The sequence below is a fragment of the Acytostelium subglobosum genome (genome assembly GCF_000787575.1).
Source record: "Acytostelium subglobosum LB1 DNA, scaffold: scaffold8, whole genome shotgun sequence".
Lineage (NCBI taxonomy): Eukaryota > Evosea > Eumycetozoa > Acytosteliales > Acytosteliaceae > Acytostelium > Acytostelium subglobosum.
The window spans coordinates 689,950-708,927 of record NW_012236525.1 but is presented as its reverse complement, the minus strand read 5'-3'; the positions used below and the strand labels follow the sequence as shown (position 1 = coordinate 708,927).

General features: G+C 45.9%; 6 protein-coding genes across 6 annotated transcripts; 3 read left to right on the top strand and 3 right to left on the bottom strand.

Moving 5' to 3' along the window:
• Positions 1 to 280: 280 nt before the first annotated feature.
• SAMD00019534_046760 (hypothetical protein) lies at positions 281 to 4,155 on the bottom strand (the record flags this gene model as incomplete). Its single annotated transcript, XM_012900166.1, has 2 exons — positions 281 to 3,891; positions 3,963 to 4,155. 2 exons carry the CDS (start codon positions 4,153 to 4,155, stop codon positions 281 to 283), a joined length of 3,804 nt encoding a protein of 1,267 aa, XP_012755620.1.
• A 2,036-nt stretch (positions 4,156 to 6,191) lies between these two features.
• Positions 6,192 to 6,950, top strand: SAMD00019534_046750 (hypothetical protein; the record flags this gene model as incomplete). The annotated part of the gene is made up of 1 exon (XM_012900165.1): positions 6,192 to 6,950. One exon carries the CDS (start codon positions 6,192 to 6,194, stop codon positions 6,948 to 6,950), a length of 759 nt encoding a protein of 252 aa, XP_012755619.1.
• Positions 6,951 to 7,173: 223 nt separating this feature from the next.
• SAMD00019534_046740 (hypothetical protein) lies at positions 7,174 to 7,752 on the bottom strand (the record flags this gene model as incomplete). Its single annotated transcript, XM_012900164.1, has 2 exons — positions 7,174 to 7,467; positions 7,531 to 7,752. Coding segments are annotated over 2 exons (516 nt in total), but the record flags the coding sequence as incomplete, so codon positions are not given.
• A 1,188-nt stretch (positions 7,753 to 8,940) lies between these two features.
• Positions 8,941 to 9,333, top strand: SAMD00019534_046730 (hypothetical protein; the record flags this gene model as incomplete). The annotated part of the gene is made up of 1 exon (XM_012900163.1): positions 8,941 to 9,333. The coding sequence occupies one exon, from the start codon at positions 8,941 to 8,943 to the stop codon at positions 9,331 to 9,333; it is 393 nt and encodes a 130-aa protein (XP_012755617.1).
• A 2,560-nt stretch (positions 9,334 to 11,893) lies between these two features.
• SAMD00019534_046720 (hypothetical protein) lies at positions 11,894 to 13,327 on the top strand (the record flags this gene model as incomplete). Its single annotated transcript, XM_012900162.1, has 2 exons — positions 11,894 to 13,216; positions 13,289 to 13,327. 2 exons carry the CDS (start codon positions 11,894 to 11,896, stop codon positions 13,325 to 13,327), a joined length of 1,362 nt encoding a protein of 453 aa, XP_012755616.1.
• A 389-nt stretch (positions 13,328 to 13,716) lies between these two features.
• On the bottom strand, positions 13,717 to 18,240 carry SAMD00019534_046710 (hypothetical protein; the record flags this gene model as incomplete). The annotated part of the gene is made up of 3 exons (XM_012900161.1): positions 13,717 to 17,576; positions 17,685 to 18,092; positions 18,168 to 18,240. The coding sequence occupies 3 exons, from the start codon at positions 18,238 to 18,240 to the stop codon at positions 13,717 to 13,719; spliced, it is 4,341 nt and encodes a 1,446-aa protein (XP_012755615.1).
• Between the last annotated feature and the right edge of the window lie 738 nt (positions 18,241 to 18,978).

The following is an 18,978-nucleotide window of genomic DNA, read 5'->3' as shown; positions in this document are numbered from 1 at the left end:
TATAATGGTCAATACTCTAAGGAATAAACTAGGATAGGTCCATTTGTAGAATGGTCTATCATGTGACATGTGTCTGCAAAGTCTCAAGGTCACTGACAAAAATGTACAAGAGTCTGGAAGTCCTCCAAGGTAAGGGAATATCCATAAATGACTTGTGTGCCCTTTGATAATATTATGGTCCTTTGGCTTGGTATGGAAAGGAATGGAAAGGAATGGATTGGAATGTTACATGGATGTTTATTGCGACAGTTGGTGAGTAATGTGGAGTTGTGCTATTAACTTAGATCAAGGAATTACCTCCGCCACCCTGGTACTGTTGCTGGTATTGTTGTTGTTGTTGCTGATATTGTTGTTGTTGTTGGTACTGTTGCTGTTGTTGGTATTGTTGTTGTTGCTGCTGCTGTTGTTGTTGTTGATATAGATTGTTGGTTATCATCCGGCCAGAGCCAGACGTTGTGGGTGGAGGGAGCGTGTAGGACTGTGGCTGTATCTGCATTTGCTGCATACCATTGATCAAATGCATGTTGTGAGCAGCGTTTGGATTAAGATTGATTGGGTCGATTGGTGGTGGATATGATGAGGACACTGGCTGGGCATTGTAGTAAGCTGGATTGATTGGTGGTATAAAAGTCGTTGCGTTGGGTATTGGTTGCAGTAGCTCCATGGGTGGTTGATACATTGTTGGTTGTGAATGGTACATCTGTGGTGGTGGCTGTTGCTGCTGCTGTTGTTGTTGCTGCTGATACATTTGTTGTTGTTGCTGCTGTTGTTGTGATTGTGGGAATGGTACCAATTCCTGTGGATAGGCAAGCGGAGGAGGCGTATCATATGTTGGTTGTGGTTGTGTCACTGTGATTGGTTGATATGGCTGGATGGCATGTGTTGGAGCATCGTGGAACAGCTGTATCTGGGCAAACATATCATCGGACATTGCCTGTTGCTGTTGCTGTTGCTGTTGCTGTTGTTGCTGCTGCTGTTGCTGCCTTTGTATTGCCTGTGCCAACTGTTGTTGGTTGCCACTGCCCATTGGTGAGCGTGTGGATGGCGTTACATTGTTGCTTAGATTGGGCTGGATTGGTTGGAATGGGGAGGCCGAGCCAGAGCGAGAGGGCTCGAGAGGTGCGTCAATGGGTGATGGGTATCGCTTCTCCAGGATCACAGGCTGATCCAACAGTTGTCCCGCCGTCATGGGCTTGGTTGGGGTCAATGGATGTGGCAACGAATCGCCACCAGTCATTCGCCTGGTTGTCACAACCTCTTGCATGATCTGCTGTTGCTGCTGTTGCTGCTGTGAGGGCACTGATGGCAGTGGCCGAGCGCCACCACTCAAGGGCCGCGTGTTTGAACCACCGGACGAAGAGGCGGTGATTGTTGGCGCAGACTGCGTTTGAATCATGGGTGGCTGTAGAGTCTTTGGTTGGGGCTGCGCGGGTACCACCGACTTGGAGAGATTGGCGCCGTCTTTGTTCATTGAGTCGGAATAGAGCTGATGTCTCAACTGTCGCTCCTTCTCCTTGTCCACCTTGGTAACCTGCAGCTGGAAATAGATGCGAACTGGGCGATGGTCCGACGTCAACAACTCCTTGCGGCTGTAGTGAAGTGGACGGATGTCGTGGTTGGGCTTATTGCGCCAAAGCACACGGTCGGTCCAGGCGGGAGCTCGTTGCTTGGGACTGGTGTCATAGACAGTCGAGTTGAAGTCGTACTTGTAGGTCGGGGCGAATGTGATCTGCTCCTCGCGATATCCGACAAAGACGGACTTGGCCTCGAGGCACTGCTTGAGCTGGTCGTGATCGTAGAGAGATGTCAGGTTGTCTGAGCGCACCATTCGTTTGATCTCGTCGTCGGGCAGATTGATCCTAAAGTTGAAGTCGCCGAACCAGAACGAGTAGTCGCTGTCCTCGATCGTGTGCTGGCTCTTGCTGCCGAATCGTGCCTGGTTGTTAATGTCGTGGTAGTCCGACACACGGTCCTCCACGTTGCCATGACCGGCGGCAAAGTGCGCAGTGACAAAGGTGAACGAAGTATCGCAGTACATTAGGCGCACACCGATGCCTCCCTTGTTGCCAGCCAGGCCTTGCAGTCCGACCTTGATGATCTTGGCCTGCACCTCACGGTACAGGTGCACTTGCTCTTCGCGCACATAGATGCACATGAGCAGACCCACCAGCTGATTGGATTGCAACTGAACGTAGCGAACTTTGGGATTGATCTTCTCGAGACTGCGCATGATTGTGTCCTCCCATTGTTTGATCTGTGAGTCCGTGGCGATGATCTGTTGGGCTGTGAGTTCGACCACCTCTTGGATACCAAGGATGTAGATGTCGGGCGACTGGTAGGGCGATGGCGGTGTCAGCCAGTCGTCGAGGACGAACTGGCCAGAGGGCACACCACCGACATTGTACGTGCCAATGAATACGTTCCTGTACTCCTTTTGGGAGTACTCATCCTTGCGCTCCTGCACTTGCCTTCTGATGCGATCGTCGTGCGACGACTCTGTGCCTGTCTTTTGGACGTTGAGTCCAAGGAACTGGTCCAGCACCTCCTGGCGACCTGTGTCCTTAAAGTTGTTGACGTAGAACCTGAGCGCGGTCTTTTTGCCATCGGCCAGCATACCCTTGAAGCCGTAGTCACCCTCTCGCGTCAGTGTTGACTTGAGACTGCCACTGCCGGCGTACTGCATTGACAACGCATCACCATTGTCTGCCCAGATCGTCTTGAGGTGCTGTGCAATGTATGTATAGTTTGAGAGACTGTGATGCTGGTCCATTGCCTTGAGGCTCCAGAGATGATGCTCCAACAACTTCCAGGCGACTCGTGCCTGCACGATGTTGGTCCTGTCCAGACAGTCCTTGCAGTTGGTGCGCACTGTGCCGTTCTGTCGGCTGGTGACCACTCGCTGGTTCGTCACAAAGAAGTAGCCCACGTTGCCACTTCGGTTAATGTCGTCGATCACACGATCGAGCGAATCCATGCGATTGCCCTTGAGCTGCTCGTTGAGGTCGTAGGCAATGTAGGTCACGGTGTCTGCGTTCAGGATGTCGAGCTGCTCCTCGTACGCCTTGACGAGGTCGGCCTCGCCCTGCTTCAGCTTGCTGAGCAGGTTAATGATCACTATGTTGCCATATTTGGACAGCATCTCCTTGATGTGTGCTTGGAAGGCGGGCGTGGTTGCCTGCGTCGTCCTGAGCACAGAGATCTTCTTCTTGCTGATCTTGCCAATCTTGGAGAGATTGGACATGTTGATCTTAAAGTCTGAGAACTGTGGCGATGACTGGTTCCAAAAGACGGGCACACTGCCGCGTAGCTGCAGGAAGGAGAGCGTACCAAAGTTCTTGACGTTGATGATCTGCTCCGTCTCGACAAAGTTGGCCACGTTGCCATCGTCGTCGATGCCTCGCGTGTTGAAGCGCGTGCCCGCGCGGAAACGTGAGCGACGCGACACCATGATGTAGTCGACTGATCGTCCGCCAATGTCGCCGAGTGGCGTCGAGGTGACGTAGCCCTGGATGATGGGGAAGCACCAGTCCATCAGCCTGTACGCGATAAAGTCCTTCTGCAGGAACTTGTTCCAGTAGAATCGCTTGTCCATGCGTTCCCAGAAGGGGATGTCGGAGCGCGGGTCGCACACCTGGTCCTGGAAGGATCGCGTGATGTCGTAGAAGTGGTTTTGCGGCCACTTGACCCAGTAGAAGTCGCCCGTGTTGAGCAGGTTCATCACGTGCGTGTAAGGTCGTTCCTCCTGCAACTCGATTGGATGAACTCCCTTGCCCGATCTAAAGCTTACAAAGTCTGTCTTATTGATCTTCATTATAACATTCTGCTCTGTCGAACCAGGTAGGAATACTGATCCAATAATCGATGCATCCTCAACAACTACCAAGTATGGTTCTGTAGTTGATTGTTTGATTGAATGAATGAGCGAGTGATGATCTTGATGATCTTGATGATGAACATCATACCTCGGTTGACGGTGAATAGACCTAGACAGCAGTGAAAGGCACGAGGAGGTTCTACAAACTTTGACTTTAACACATCGGCCTTGGACATGATGGTCATCGATGATGAGTCAGTCCTGCTTATGGCCAATGCACTGTCATGTAGTGTCTCCTTCTTAAGTATAAGATGTTCATTTGTTACAAATAACTTGTACATTCTAAATATATGTTATATATATTATATATAAAAATATAAATAAATAAATAGTAATGTTATATAGAGGTACTATTAGTACCTAGTGTTGTAGTTGTTTTAGTTGTTGTAGTTGTAGTAGTTGTAGTATGTGTTGAAGTGATGTGAGTTGAGTTTAGACACCGCTGAGGTGAGATGATGGTGATGATGAAGAGAAGTATCAGAAGTGAGGTCTTTCACTTGACCGTCAGAGTATATGTTTGTTTATATGTTTGTAATGTAATGATGAGACTTCTTGACGACAGTGTGGTGTTATGTTGTGTTGATCATTACCAACCCCCACACCCTAATTGACATATTTTTTGATTACTTTTCATTCTTCATTGAAAATGAGTGTTTGTGTTGGAGTTCACAAATAAACATTGTTTTATTTTATTTTATTGCTATCACTTGAAATAAATAATGTTTTAATCAAGAGCTAATATATTTTATTTGTTTATTAGCATATAATTGAAAGAATAAGATTCAGAGGCTGATTGATTGATTATTAATTTATTTAATGATTGATAGTATTGACATGTCCTGTTTGGTATGATGTATATTCAGATTCAGAAGAATAAAGATGTATCCATATCTATCAAATAACTTTTTAAATTGAATCTTCTATATTGATCAATCATTCAATCAATCCAAGATCCATAAATATAATAATTAATAAAATTATTGTCAATACCCTCACCTGTCACCGATTGATTAAAATCAATCAAGTATACTTGATATTAATAATAAATAAATATAACAACACAACAATATTATAAAGTAATTCGTATTCCATTATCCACAAACGATACCATAAATCCCCAAGATAGATCTTTATTCATTGCATCATTATTATTGCCATGAACACCAAGGTATAGAGTGTGAGCTTGGTGTTGTGTGTTATGTGTGAATGAAAGTAATACATCACCTCTAAGTAAGATAACAATGTGTGTGGTACACACAACAAAGAAACAAACAAATAAACACACAAGGTGGAGATGAACTAATGTGTGTGTCCTCTCCATTGGTAATCGACCAGTTAGCATTGTGGTTGGCTAACTGGAACATCTACTCACACTTTGAGTTAGAAGGAGTGATTGAGTGAGTGGTAAGATTGCCCCGCTAAGGATGCTAACAACAACAACAGCAGCAACAACAGCAACAACAACAATACAGCAACAACAACAACAACAACAACAACAGCAACAACAATAAGTCTCGGCACTTCTGCAACTAACACGAACCAACCAACCAACCAACCATCCACTTGGCAAACACACTGGTGGCAAAGGAGGTAGATGGAGCAGGGTAGATGCATCCCAATCAGCCAGTCAATCAATCAAGCAGCGGGTGGTGTGTGGCGGGGACTGGCTAACCCTGACCTGACCAAAGGGCGCCCGAGGGACAGGCACACCGCCAAGTCTGGGCCGCTACGATGGTTTAACTTTATAAATAGCGTTGTTATAATAACAATGCTGATGATGATGTTATAATTAAGGCCATTCACACATCAGCTACTCTTGCCTCTGCCCTCCTCCCTTTAGTCAAAGTAGCCTATAAATCAACATCTCTCTCTCTCTCTCTCTCTCACTACAGTGTGTTGTCATTGTCATCTATCACTCACTAATTATTATCATCATCCATCATACATCATACATCTCACACACTAGCAACAACAATAATAACTAGTTGATCACCTTCAACATCACCTCCACATTGCATTGTCCATCAACCATTCCTATTCATTCATCCTTTCAACATTTCATTCATTATCTCTCTGGCCAGCCATCATCCCATCAACCTCACCCTCGCCACACATCCACCTACTACCACATTCCAACTCGACGCAGATATAAGCACATCCATTCCAACAACATTGCAGTGTTGCAACAAACTCCAGTACTCTCATTCAATCAAACAGTAGTCTATATTATCAATCAATTAATACTATTTATTATCTTTAGTACCATTACTATTACTACTATCTACTATACTACCATCTTCTAAACAAACAATCAATCATGGACCCTACTCTTGTTGTTGATAGTTACGCCCTGGCCAACACTGGCCCAATGTCAAACATGTCCACTGATGAGCTGGACATGAGAAACCAAGATCTGGAAGCCCAAATTGAGGAGTATAGAGCCCAGTTGGCACTCACAAGAAGAATGATCAATGAACGAGATGATCTACTCATTCAACTACAATGGGACGAGGAGGACCAGATGATCGACTACGAGGCCAAGAAGAGACGTCTGCAGCGTCGCAACAAGGCAAAGGTACAGAGCCAGGACAAGCAGAAGATCAGAAGGCTGATCTTCCAGAAACGTCTGATGCTGCACGCACTCAACGAGCGTGACAGTGTCATTGAGCGTCTGGAGCACGAGATCAATGAAGAGTGGACAATGTTCCAGAAGGAGGTGGCAGAGCTGACACCGCCCGAGGAGAAGGAGAAGGAGAAGCATTCACTGAGGAGCAGCTTCTCATCATGGGGCCTATCATCATCAAAGAAGAGCTTCTCGCGTCCGCCCCTGGTGAAGCCAATGTCGCCGCCCAGACCAAAGCCTACACTCGACTCGGACGAGGAGGAGATACTAGAGAAGATGGTGACATTGGATCTCAAGTATGAGAAACCATCACTGAGTCAATCGGTTACATTCGCGCCAAAGGTTGAAGAGATCAAGTATGACAAAGAGAAGAAGCCAGTGTTCCACACGGCTAAACGTCCAAGTACCATCAAACAATCACATATATCAATCAAAGAGGCCAACTGGAACTAGTCCACCATGCTTGAGTCATCGCCAATCAACCAAATATATACTATAGTCAACTACACAACCCGCCCTGTATAGATAATAAACCAATCAAACGCCTATTTATGTACATTAAATTTATCTTGTTCCTCTTTCCGGCTCATTCAGTTGCCGTTGCGGTTGCGGTTGAGGTTGTGGCTTTGACTGCAGAAGTATCTTTGATAGCCACTCTAGACCATCTGTCAGACCATTACCCAGATAGAGCAATGGTGGATTGGCAATGCCACTTTCTGTCAACAATGGATTCCAAGTTGAGTAATGATACTATCTCATTGATTCCAGCAGCATTTAGATTATCTTGTTTGTTACAAAGTATAAGAAGTGGGGCACCATTGAGAGCTGGTTCATTGGCAACATGCATCAACTCCTCCCTGACCTCTTCCATCCTCTCCCTATCACTTGAATCCACTACAAATATAATGGCATTGACATTATTATAATAATGTCTCCAAAGAGCCCTATATTCCTTCTGTCCACATACGTCCTACATTATGAGTGAGTTTAGTATGATTGAATGGGAGGATGTACATCAATCAAAGGAACATACCCATATGAAGAATGATATATTACGATATTGGACTGTTTCGATATTGAATCCAATGCTAGGAGTAGTTTGGACCAGGTGCCCAAGCTTTAGACTATATAGTATAGTTGTCTTTCCAGCTCCATCCAATCCTACCATTACAATGGTTTGAGGCGATATGGCATTGTTCCATCCAAGTAACCACCAAAGTGTTGACATCACCAATCCCATCTTAGTATATACTATATATATGTATCTATTAATAATTATCTTTTGTGCATATTGATCTAAAAACAGACTACAACTTTGTCGATTGATGGTTTGATCAAAAAATGGGTGGCACCCATTTGCAAAGTAGGCATGTGCCACCTGATCAAAAACACATGAGCCACCTTTTGTTGTATCTGTTTTCTTATACTAACTAATAGTTGATTCTATAATTGTCATGATGTACTGTGGTTTGATCAAATATATCAAAGAAGAATACCATTAATATAGATCTAAAATTACATTAAATCTAAGTACAACATGTTTGAATTTACAAAGAACAAGAAAGATTCTTTAGTCATTGAAAGGAAGTGACACACCTTTAATGTTGACTTTATCACGGATGTCCTATGATTAGGTTCAAGCCATTCGTCGTGCTCCAACAGGTGATGGGGCGGGCATCTCAACCAAATCCTGATAGGAAACTTCTAAAAATGGTTCAGTTTTTGGAGTTCAAAATCAAAATCACTCGCCCATCAATATTTCAAGCGATCTGATTGGTTTGCGTTTTGTGGAAGAGGTGTCATCCAAACCATCAATGGTCAGAGTCTATGCACACTCGCCCTCGAGTTGGATATCCTTGAAGATGGGGGATTTCAAAGACCCTCATGGCTATGGTTAAATTATTGCCACTGACACTCACTCATACATCACTGAAATCCAATGATGCTATCGTTCTTCCCTCTCGCTCTATTTATTATGTGATCATTCACTTAATCAATTAATCAATCAATCGATCAAACAATCAATCTAACCTACAACCCTTCACATACAACAGTTAATAATATGTTGCCAAATCTATCTCTATCCTTTAACTCTATATTCCTCATTTGTATATTGTTTGTGTCTAATTGGCAACATGTTGCCAATGGTCTCAGCCAAACTTATAATTCAAATCCAGATGGTTCACTTCTCCTACCTGGTATCATTGTCGACCTAAACATATTGTCACCTCAAGTTAATAGTACTCCAATCATTCATATCGAGTGCCAATTACTACAGGTACAGCTCAATACAACATCACCTCTGGAAGTCAAGTTGGAGAATATCCCAATCAACAACAACAACTTAACCAATATAATCACTAAATCAGTGGATGGTAGTAGTGGACATGTCAACATCACATTCGACAACCTACGAGGCAAATATAAAGTGTCCATCATCAACATGAATAGTAATGTTGAGGATTGGTCCGACTCAGTGGATATCCCCGACTGCAGGACAAGGGATGATCCAGCCGTGCCCATATACAAACAAATAAGAACATCAATCATTGTTGGTGTAGTTGTGGTCGTGGCTCTAGTAGGATTGGTCATCTTCAACTATATCTACAAACAACGACACAAGGAGATAATGAAGATGTTGGCATCAGAGTCAAAGACCAAACTGTACAAAGAGATATACGATAAATACAACAACGCCAACATCAGTGACTACATTGCCAACAGTGCTGGACAATCGGGCAATACATCCTACATTGACCAAGGTGCATCCTACGATACCCAGTCCAATGTTACAGAGGATGAGAGTCCTGAAGAGATAGTTATAACAACTGAATAAACCTATCAACCAATCAACAACACTAGGTTGTTTGTTGTTTGGTTGGTAACACGCATACACGCATACGATACCCTTCTCCGACTCGTTGACTACATCACACCACCATTCTTTCATTCATTCATTTGACAAGTGAAGTCAAACATACTCATTCATTCATTCAAACATTCTTATTAACACAAAGAGAGATAATAAAGAGGTAAAGTGTATGATTAGTCTCATTGACTAAATGATTGAGATAGAGATATAGATAATATTAAATATTGAATGCAATATATGTATCCAACAACAGAATACTATATACTCAACCATCTCACATTAGAGGGACTGGTGTGAAGAGTGTAGATGATGGCATCCGACTAAACTTGTTTAAACAAAGTCCTTGACCTGCGGACATGATGATGACAGACATAACATCATGGTCTTGTTGGTACCCATCCCATCCCGAGCATCTCATCATTGCAATGTATCGGAGGGTAGATCCACATAGTCCGGTTACCTACAAGGCAACGTGAAGATGAAGATGGTGGTGGAACCATACACTAGAGTGAAGTCGGAAATCCGATTGACGACCTTGGTATCCATGATGGTCATCGTAGGAGAGAATGATCATTCACCTTAAGATCAGGTCGTAACTACATTAATGACCACAGCATTGTAACTTGGATACTTGAATTAGATGCACACTACAACAACTTAATGGTCACCCAAGATAGACACTCGAATCGAGTTGAAGATTCATTAGTCGGTAGGTTGCAACTGGTTCTTAAGAACGACCAATGACGGAGTGTTCCTCCTACAGACAGATAATGCAAACGATAATAAGATGATGGGTGTCCTAAGCATATCGTCCACCCCCAATTGATCAAAAGCCCCGGTCGGGTCGACACAGGCCAGGGCAAAATAGACCCGGGTGGTGCCTGGGCGAGTTACACCGGGGCTGATCAAAATCCTAGGATATTTTAAAATTCGTGCCACTAAGGTGGGAAGATGAGCCCGCCAACCCTGCAAAGATGCCTGATTGATACACAGGACTCGGGTGACCCTAGAGTCCGATTCAGATACTCCCCTACTTTGGGCACCTTGACAAGGATGGTCCGCAGGTGTGTATTTGAGAGATACTCCCCCACTGGTTGGGGCTAGGGTACTCAAGGCCTTTTAGCCACTCATTGCGAAACGATTCCTTGGAAAATGCTCGGACGGAGGACACCAACCATTCCACCATTGACGTGTTGCTTGTTGACCTTTGTTTGTGTTGGTTGGTCATTATGCGAAGGAAGAGTGTGTGACTCACACAAAGGTACCCTGATTGATCATTAACACTAACCCACACACATTTTAAAAATTATATTATTAAATTGAAAGATATTTATCTAGATATTATCATCAAGTCTTGATTGCACGAATCCTAATGACGGGGCTGATTACACTCACTGGGAGACACATCTTTGCAACAAATCTCATATTCAATCACCAACCTCGGTGGAGACGTCCTTCTCCACACCCGTCTAGTCTAGCAAAGGCATCCATCCGCCATCTTAACTTTTATAACAACAACAAACAGACAAACACATACACACATATACACAAACAACTCGGTCATCATCAACTCCGACTCTGTTCCCATCTAACAATCCCATTGTGTGTGACCATCTTTGACTCACCATCACCCAACAAGAGTGATCGTTTTTTATTATTTTGTATCTAACAATCAAAGCCCTCAGCTCGCTCAGTCATACATACACCCAGGCCTTCAAGACCATCCACGTATCACATCACACCCCTTACTTCATCTTCAGCCTACCAGAGCCATTCAACCACTTATATCATTCATCTCCAACATTCGGTCATCCCATCCATCCATCAATCAATCGCACTCTCGCACACATACACAAACAATCAAATCCTTAATTATTTTAAAAAAAGGACTTACAACTAGCTCATCAGCAAACCAACCAACATCATCATCTCGGCCAACGCTTCGACAACCATCTTAATCTTCCATTTGCTCCATTCCGTGCAAATACACCCAACGATTAATTAAATCAAACCTTGCACCAACCTTCCTCCTTAACTTGAATTGATACCAAGACAAGAGAGAGAGAGATAGACAACAATTCAAACAATCAATTAATCAATCAACTATCCACCTTGCTGCGCCATACATTAATAATAATTATTAAATTATTATTACAAAGTTACCGCATCTACTCCTACTTTCCTACTTCCTATTCCAATCAGGACAACGTCAGGGAGCCACCATCCATCTAACACGTGCATCTGGACCGCCAGGATCTACTACCGATAGCCAACCTTGGTTTTTAAGTTCAGCCAGCACATCTCAACCAGGCCTACCAGTCATCGGATACCAACCAACCACTTTATATATTTATATCTCCACGATCTAGACATTGTGAGCCCCGAACATCTGAGTTCCTCCTCATCCATCCATAACATCCAACAACAAATTCACTCACTCAAATACACAAGTCCAACAATCAATACAAATACTTCCTTTTTCCCCTTCCATTCCCCTTCTACCAACTGTATATACAATCATATAATGTCATCCTCGTCATCACCAATAATGTCATCTATGATGTCATCACCATCATTACTTCCACAATGTTTGGTACTTTCAAGTCCAACATCAACCTCAAACAACAACATCACAATCAAACAATCCAAGCGTGATAAACGCCCAAATAGAAAGAGAGTGTCCTGTGGATTCCATCACAAGCGTCATCAAGCCTGTCCAGAGAACTGTGAGGGCCGCGTCAGCCATCCACCCGAGTCACACAAACCAATTCAAGACAAGTTCACCGTTGGCTGCACCGAGTGCAAGGCCCACTTCAACAAGCAACAACCACAACTTCATCTGCCATACCCTCCAACCAAGTCAATCACATCCTCTTCCTCTTCACAACAATCACAACAAACATCAATGCTTCACCTTGGAAGGTCCAGCAGTATTACATCATTGGAGAGCAAGGTCAGGAACGCCCGTTTCGTGCTGCCCGAGTTGCTCGAGTCCAAGCACACAACCAGTGACGATTCATCGTCACCATCGAGCTCGCGTCCCATCTCGCCATTGTCCTCCTCTGATGAAGTACCAACCTTTTCACAATCCCAAGCACAAAGAAACATCAGTCTCAATCTGATGTCCGTCCAGAGCCGGTTGGAGCATGACCAGAACAAGAACAAGAGGAAGAGAAAGTCGATGGAGCCGCCTTCATCCCCAGAGTTCTACTCTGACGACAGTGCCAACAGTTCACCAATCAACTCCATTGTACCAAGTCCATCCATGTCACCAGAGAGCACACCACGCATGACAGTATCGAGCCCACTACAACAATCGGCTTCGTACTCTGCGTCATCAGTCATCGACTCGTCGCTGTTGCTCTGCCTGGAGCAAGAGGTCGAGAAGGAGATCTTCTCACACAATGAACAAGAGCTCGTCAACAAGAAGCGCCTGCAGCAAGAGGAGCTTGACAAAGTCACCCGCCAACAGCGCTTGCTGGACCTCCAGAAGGACCAGCAGCGCGAGGATGCCAAGCGTCTGAAGCGTCGCCAAGAGGAGCTGGAGCAGTGGCGCATCACCCTGGACCAGAAGGAGAAGGAACTGGAGACCCGAGAGGACAGCCTGTCACGTCGCAGCGACCTCTTCAGCATTTCAAACAAGCAATATCAAACCTCCACATCCTTCTCCCGTTTGCCCAAGCTGCAGATCAGTTCCAACCTGCTGTCCCACGTGTCCAACGAACTCCTCAACTCTGATCCCATCACACCAGCCACACCCATGAGCCAGCCCTTCAAGCTGAACAGTCTCTCCATATCCATGGATCGATCGCCCATTGTCCCAGACACCTCTGATAAATTCCCAATGGTAAGTTATATTAGTTTGGAATCCAATCACACTATCACAAGGTTGCTAACATTATCCTTGTCATTCTTCCAGTCATTTACACATCTGTTGAACTCTCAGAGCAGCAATTGATCAACATCGACAAGTTGATAAATATTATTATATTCCTGTGTGCACATTCCTGAGGCCATGGCATCCAGTCTCTCAAACACTCATTCCTCTCTCACCTTATACGACACGCACTCCGCCTCAACTCCCCTTTACACGACCAAGTCAGAATACTTGTTGGATTTACTTGATTCAATTCTTCCTATCTCAAGAATGACAATAAATTATTGTAACTTCTTGCTTCTAACTATCTCTGGCCAGTTGTTGTTATTGTTTCCCGTTGTATCCACACCTACTTGGAGTGGACAGCATAATGTCACACAAGTGACGACTTTAATGTGAACTAACTAACAAACGAATGAATGAATGAGTTTGAAGATATATCTATTTTATGTGGTTGGGTTACCAGTAGTCTAACTGTTGCCCAACTTGATTCCACTGTACTTGTCCTTGTAGTACTTGTCGCTTTGGCTCGAGAATATCCATTTGTTGACTGTGAATATACCATATGGTAGTAGTGATATTGCCGGCACAAGTATGTAGAGTAGCCAAAAGTCGGGCACGGTGAACAACTCGTAGATGATACCCAGTGCTTCGGGTTCCAGCCAGATGAGCGAGCAGTACAACATTACAAACAATATAGATCCAATCACACTGATCACCACCATGATCACATTCCACTTGGTCCAATAGCATGTGATCAAACTGACTTGAATGTTGGTCGTCACCACCAGGTACAGATAGGCTGCTGTTCCGCATGCCCACAGACCCAGTGTCTTGCCACCAGATGCATCGGCCGTATGTAGAATGAAGAAGGTTGCGTAGAATATGACGGCCGATTGCCAAAGTCCGAGGAAGATCCACCAGAGGAAGTTCCAGATTGAGAATGGTCGGTTGCTCTGTGACTCGTGATACTGCTTGGGGTCGTTCATCAACACCTCCTCCTTGACGTCCTGGTCAAAGTTACCGACGGCCAGGATTGGCGCCGATGTGAACAGTGCGTTGAACAGGGTGAAGAGGAAGTCAAAATAGATCATCTGGCCACTGAACGCCGAGTAGAAGCCGAACCAGAACTGTGACAAACAGAGCGCTACGTTCTTGGAGAATGAGTACAGGATGAGCTTGATGATTCTCTTGTAGCTCCTGTTGCCATGAACCAACAGCAGTCGCTTGAGCATGTGGAAGTTGGCAATGGCAAAGTCACTGGCCAGCACAGCCTGCATACCTTCGCGACCAGAAATGCCTACGCCCACATGCGCCTTTTGTATCATTGGTACGTCATTGGCACCGTCGCCAATGGCCAACGTAATGGCACCATCTCCAAAGAGGAAGGACCTCTCGGACACCAGACGCACCACCTTGGCCTTTTGTGATGGAGAGCAACGGCAGCAGACAACAGACTCGCACGTCTTTGCCACCTGTAGGAAGTGATACTTGAGGTCATTGTCCAATGCCAGTGCTAGCGTCGTGCCATCAATGACAATGGCCATTTGGAACTGCACGCTCTCGGATCGGTCCAAGATGAGCGGTGCGTCCGAAGGTTCAAGATTGAGTGCTGCAGCTACCTTTCCAAAGATTGATGGACCCCAGCGACGACTGTCGTTGAAGTTGTGCAGGTTCTTCTCTGCCACCAACTTGAGCAGTCGCTTCAGGAGGTCTTCCTTGGTTCTCTCGTTCAATATGATGAGCTCCATGCCAGGGTTGATCACTGATGATGCGGTGGCAATGGATATGGCTGTCTCTTGTTTGTCGCCTGTCAGCACCCACACCTTGATTCCAGCCTCTCGCAGAGAGGTAATGGTCTCGGGCACTTGATCTTGAAGACGGTCCTCAATGCCAGTGGCGCCAATCAAACACATGTCCTGCTCTATCAGCTCGGCTGCCTGGTCCATCAACTCGACGCGACGAACCAATGATAGTGAGGCTTCCTGGTACTTGCGGCTCCACTCTGCGTACTCCTCTGTGCTCAACACTTTGACGGACATGCACAGAGTTCGCAAGCCACTGGATGCAAACTCGCCAATGTGTGTCTCTGTGTCGGTCAACATCTCGCCGACCACCTTGTATGGCGTCAGCGACCTGATCTTTGATCGCTCCATGATCACCGAGTCGGCACCCTTGCAGTACAGTCTAATCTCGCCATTGGGTGCACGTACAATCACAGACATTCTCTTGCGATAACTGTTGAACTCTAGTATGCTGAGTATCTCGTAGCGTTCGTCCACTCCATTGACCTTGACAATGATCGATCTGTCGTCACGCGCCTTGAGAACGTAGCCAAATGATGCTGCAGCGATTGTCAGTGCCTCCTCATCGGGCGAGGACGCCTGGTACTTGGGTGTGGCATTGTCATCGTCTTGACAATGCGAGTCCACAATCACTGTGTTGCAAATGGAAAGGTTGTAGAGGAACTCGCGGATGTAGGTTGCCTGGCCGCTCTCGGTGGTGGCGCTGTGTGTGGCGCCGATGCGCTGAAGGTCGCTCTCGTCGGGGCCATATGTTGCGGAACCGATGGTGCAGCGATTAAAGCGCATCTCATTGCAAGTGAGCGTGCCTGTCTTGTCGGAGAAGAGGTACTGCACTTGGCCCAACTCTTCGTTGATGTTTGTGTTTCGCGCCTGAGCCGCCGTGTCGGTCTTGGGATCGTACATCTTCTCGTCCCAGTTGATGAACACTGCGTTGGCCACACGAATCACCTCCATCGACACGTACATCGAGAGTGGGATCAGCGTGTTGTAAAGGATCACATAGCTGACGTAGATGAAGCTGCGCTGTGCGCGGCCCAGGTACCAGGCCGACACTTCGTCCTGATCCTCCAGATGCCAGCTGTTGGCTCCAATCGAACAAATCAAACAAATGATGGTCTGGAGGAAGAATAACAGGATGAGCTTGTAGTTGACGCCCTTCTCGACGGCGCTGCGCTTGTGGCTGATCTGTGAGCTGTTGCGTTCGACCTTTGTGTCGACTCCAGTGTATGTGACGAGGCCAATCACCCACTCGGTGTTACGCACCTTGGTGCCACGCAGCAGGAACGACTCGATTGAGACGGGTGCCTGTTCGGGGACGGTCGCCTCGCCATGGCGCACGTATGACAACACGCCCTCAAAGCTGTAGATGTCGAGTGTGGGCTGCTCGCACTCCACGCGACACATGAGCCCGTCCAGGTCGGCGGCCGAGCGTATCCAGCTTGTCTTGGTGAGGTTGACCTTGGGCTTGAGATTTGTCTCGCCGTCCAAGTTGGCCGTCTCCAGGTAGGTCCTGCCGTCGGAGCGCGACGTCGACAGACAGATTATGTCTGCGGGTAGAAGGTCGTCGTTCTTGATATAGACCAGGTCGCCGACCTTAAGCTCGCGCCATGTTACAGTCTCGAATGAACCAGAGCCTCGCGAGTTGTGGCCGATGGCTGGACGATAGACCATGCAAGATCGACCGTTGATCTCCTTGTCCTGTTTGTGTCGCTTCACATCCTCGATCAGCTCTTTGATACAGCCCACGCCAATGACGACGAGCAATGGGGTGACACTGCTCATGGGGCCGACTGGCGAGAATGAGAACATACACAGCATGACGATTCCCAGCGTGTACAAGTTGGCCAGTCTTGAGAATTGAAAGTAGATGACCTTGGGGAAGAATGTGATCACATTGTACTTGGACGTGACCACCTCGTTCGATATGAATCTCACCGGCTTGTGATACTCGATACGCATCGTTGCGTTGCTACTACCATTATTACCAGCAGAGTGAGAGGACGGGACGGAAGAGGCAGGAGTCGACTTTGTGCGTGATGCAATCTTGATGCGATAGTCCTGCAGCATGTTGGTGAATGAGTTGAATGCATGTGACTCGCGCACGTTGAGCGAGTGAAGGATGTGCGCGCCGTAGAAGTAGAGCACACGGCTTGCGGCCTGTGTGTAGTTGACCATGGGCTGCTGCTCGTCGTCGTCGGCCTGGTCGAACGAACCGACCAGACTGGCCGCCAGCAGCACCAGCGGGCTGTTGGAGCGGTCGTCCAGCGTGTGCAGCGACACGAACAGCTTCAGGCCCAGAACGATGCCTCCAACAATGTTTAGTGTACAGAGAATGAATACAAAGACGACGTAGACCCAGAATGCGATCTGCGCCTGGCTGAACGCCAGTGAGTTCTGGACGTGTGCATAAGTGAATGTCAACACCAGGTCTGCTACAGTCGTGCTGAAACATCCAAGTGAGTATACAAGGACCAAGTATCTCTTCAGTCTTTTGACTCCATATGATCCAATCAGTAAGAATATGGCTGATTGGAATAGTTCCAGTGATTGAGTGATTGAATGAGTTAGTGAGTGAGTGGCCTTGTAGGCCCTCACTTGGGAGGGCCACGCCAAACAAGTCGACTTTGACATACCTTGAAACAATATGATCAACATGATGTAGTAACGCTCGAGTACAAAGATGGGGAGCGCACGGATCATATTACCAATGCTCTGCCAGAAGATGATCTTGTTGAGTAGTCTCCTGTTTAGTTTGAGATCGATGGCTGCCTTGCGTCTACGTTCAACCTGTCGCTCAGTAGTGCCCAACATCGCAAGATAATCTTGATTCACTGTTGACATGTGATGGACCTTGCCACCTGCTCCTGCTCCTGCTCCATTGAACTGTGGTGAGTTGCCACCACTTGGCGACTCTATCTGATCATACTCATCGGACAATAATAAAGGTTGTCTATCCTCCTGTTGTTGTTGTTGACCACCTCTTCGCTTTGGTAATCTCTTGCCACCCAATGCTGGGCTTGAACTCAATATAGATGTTGCATCTGTATTATTACTATTACTATTATTATTATTATTATCACTACTTGAGTTGAATGTATTATATAATCCTGAAGTACTTGTTCTTAGAGGTGTATTCTCTTGTCCACTACCTCCTCTCCGACTACTATTGTTGTTATTGTTGAAGCTCATTGTTCTCGTGTCTCACTCTCACTCTCTCACTCACACAGACACCAAGAACTCTCTCTCTCTCTCACTCTCAGTGTTATTACTACTACTACTACTACAAACTTGTAGTTGTTTAATGATTGATTGAATGAATAGGTGTAAGAGATTATATTATAACGTGCATTTGATAGTTCGTCACTTTATTCTCAACATGATGCAGGCATTCAATCATTCAATCAATGATACCAGCATGCGTTGCTGCTGTGCTGGGGATGGTAACAGGGTAGGAAGGATTAAAGTATCCGAGGAGACCCTCCCCTGATTGATTTAAAAATAATACTTGAGCGCAGAGAATGAGTAATCGAGCGGGGATGCACGAAGTTTGCAAAGAGAAGTGGGAAGGGTGTCACACACGATTGTTAAAACATAAATATCGGATGGGGGCAAAAGACTCATCAAAACACTCACTTCTTGGGTTTGTTTGATGCCGAGAAGCTTGCAAGGTCCTTGTCTTTAGCCCGATTCACTGTGGATGGTGGACTGACATCATTCATTCAAACAATCATAGTTGGTTGTAAAGTAGTTGTAGTAGGAGGTGAATGTACGACCTTCTATCCTTGAGTTTCAAGTCGTGGTCAACTAATAATTTAACCTTGTACAACTATCTTTGAAAGTCAAGCATTGACAGGACTCAAGCACTTTGGAACTCAGACTACTACTGCTCGTACCTTGGTTACATGGGAAAGACATAACATCAATCAT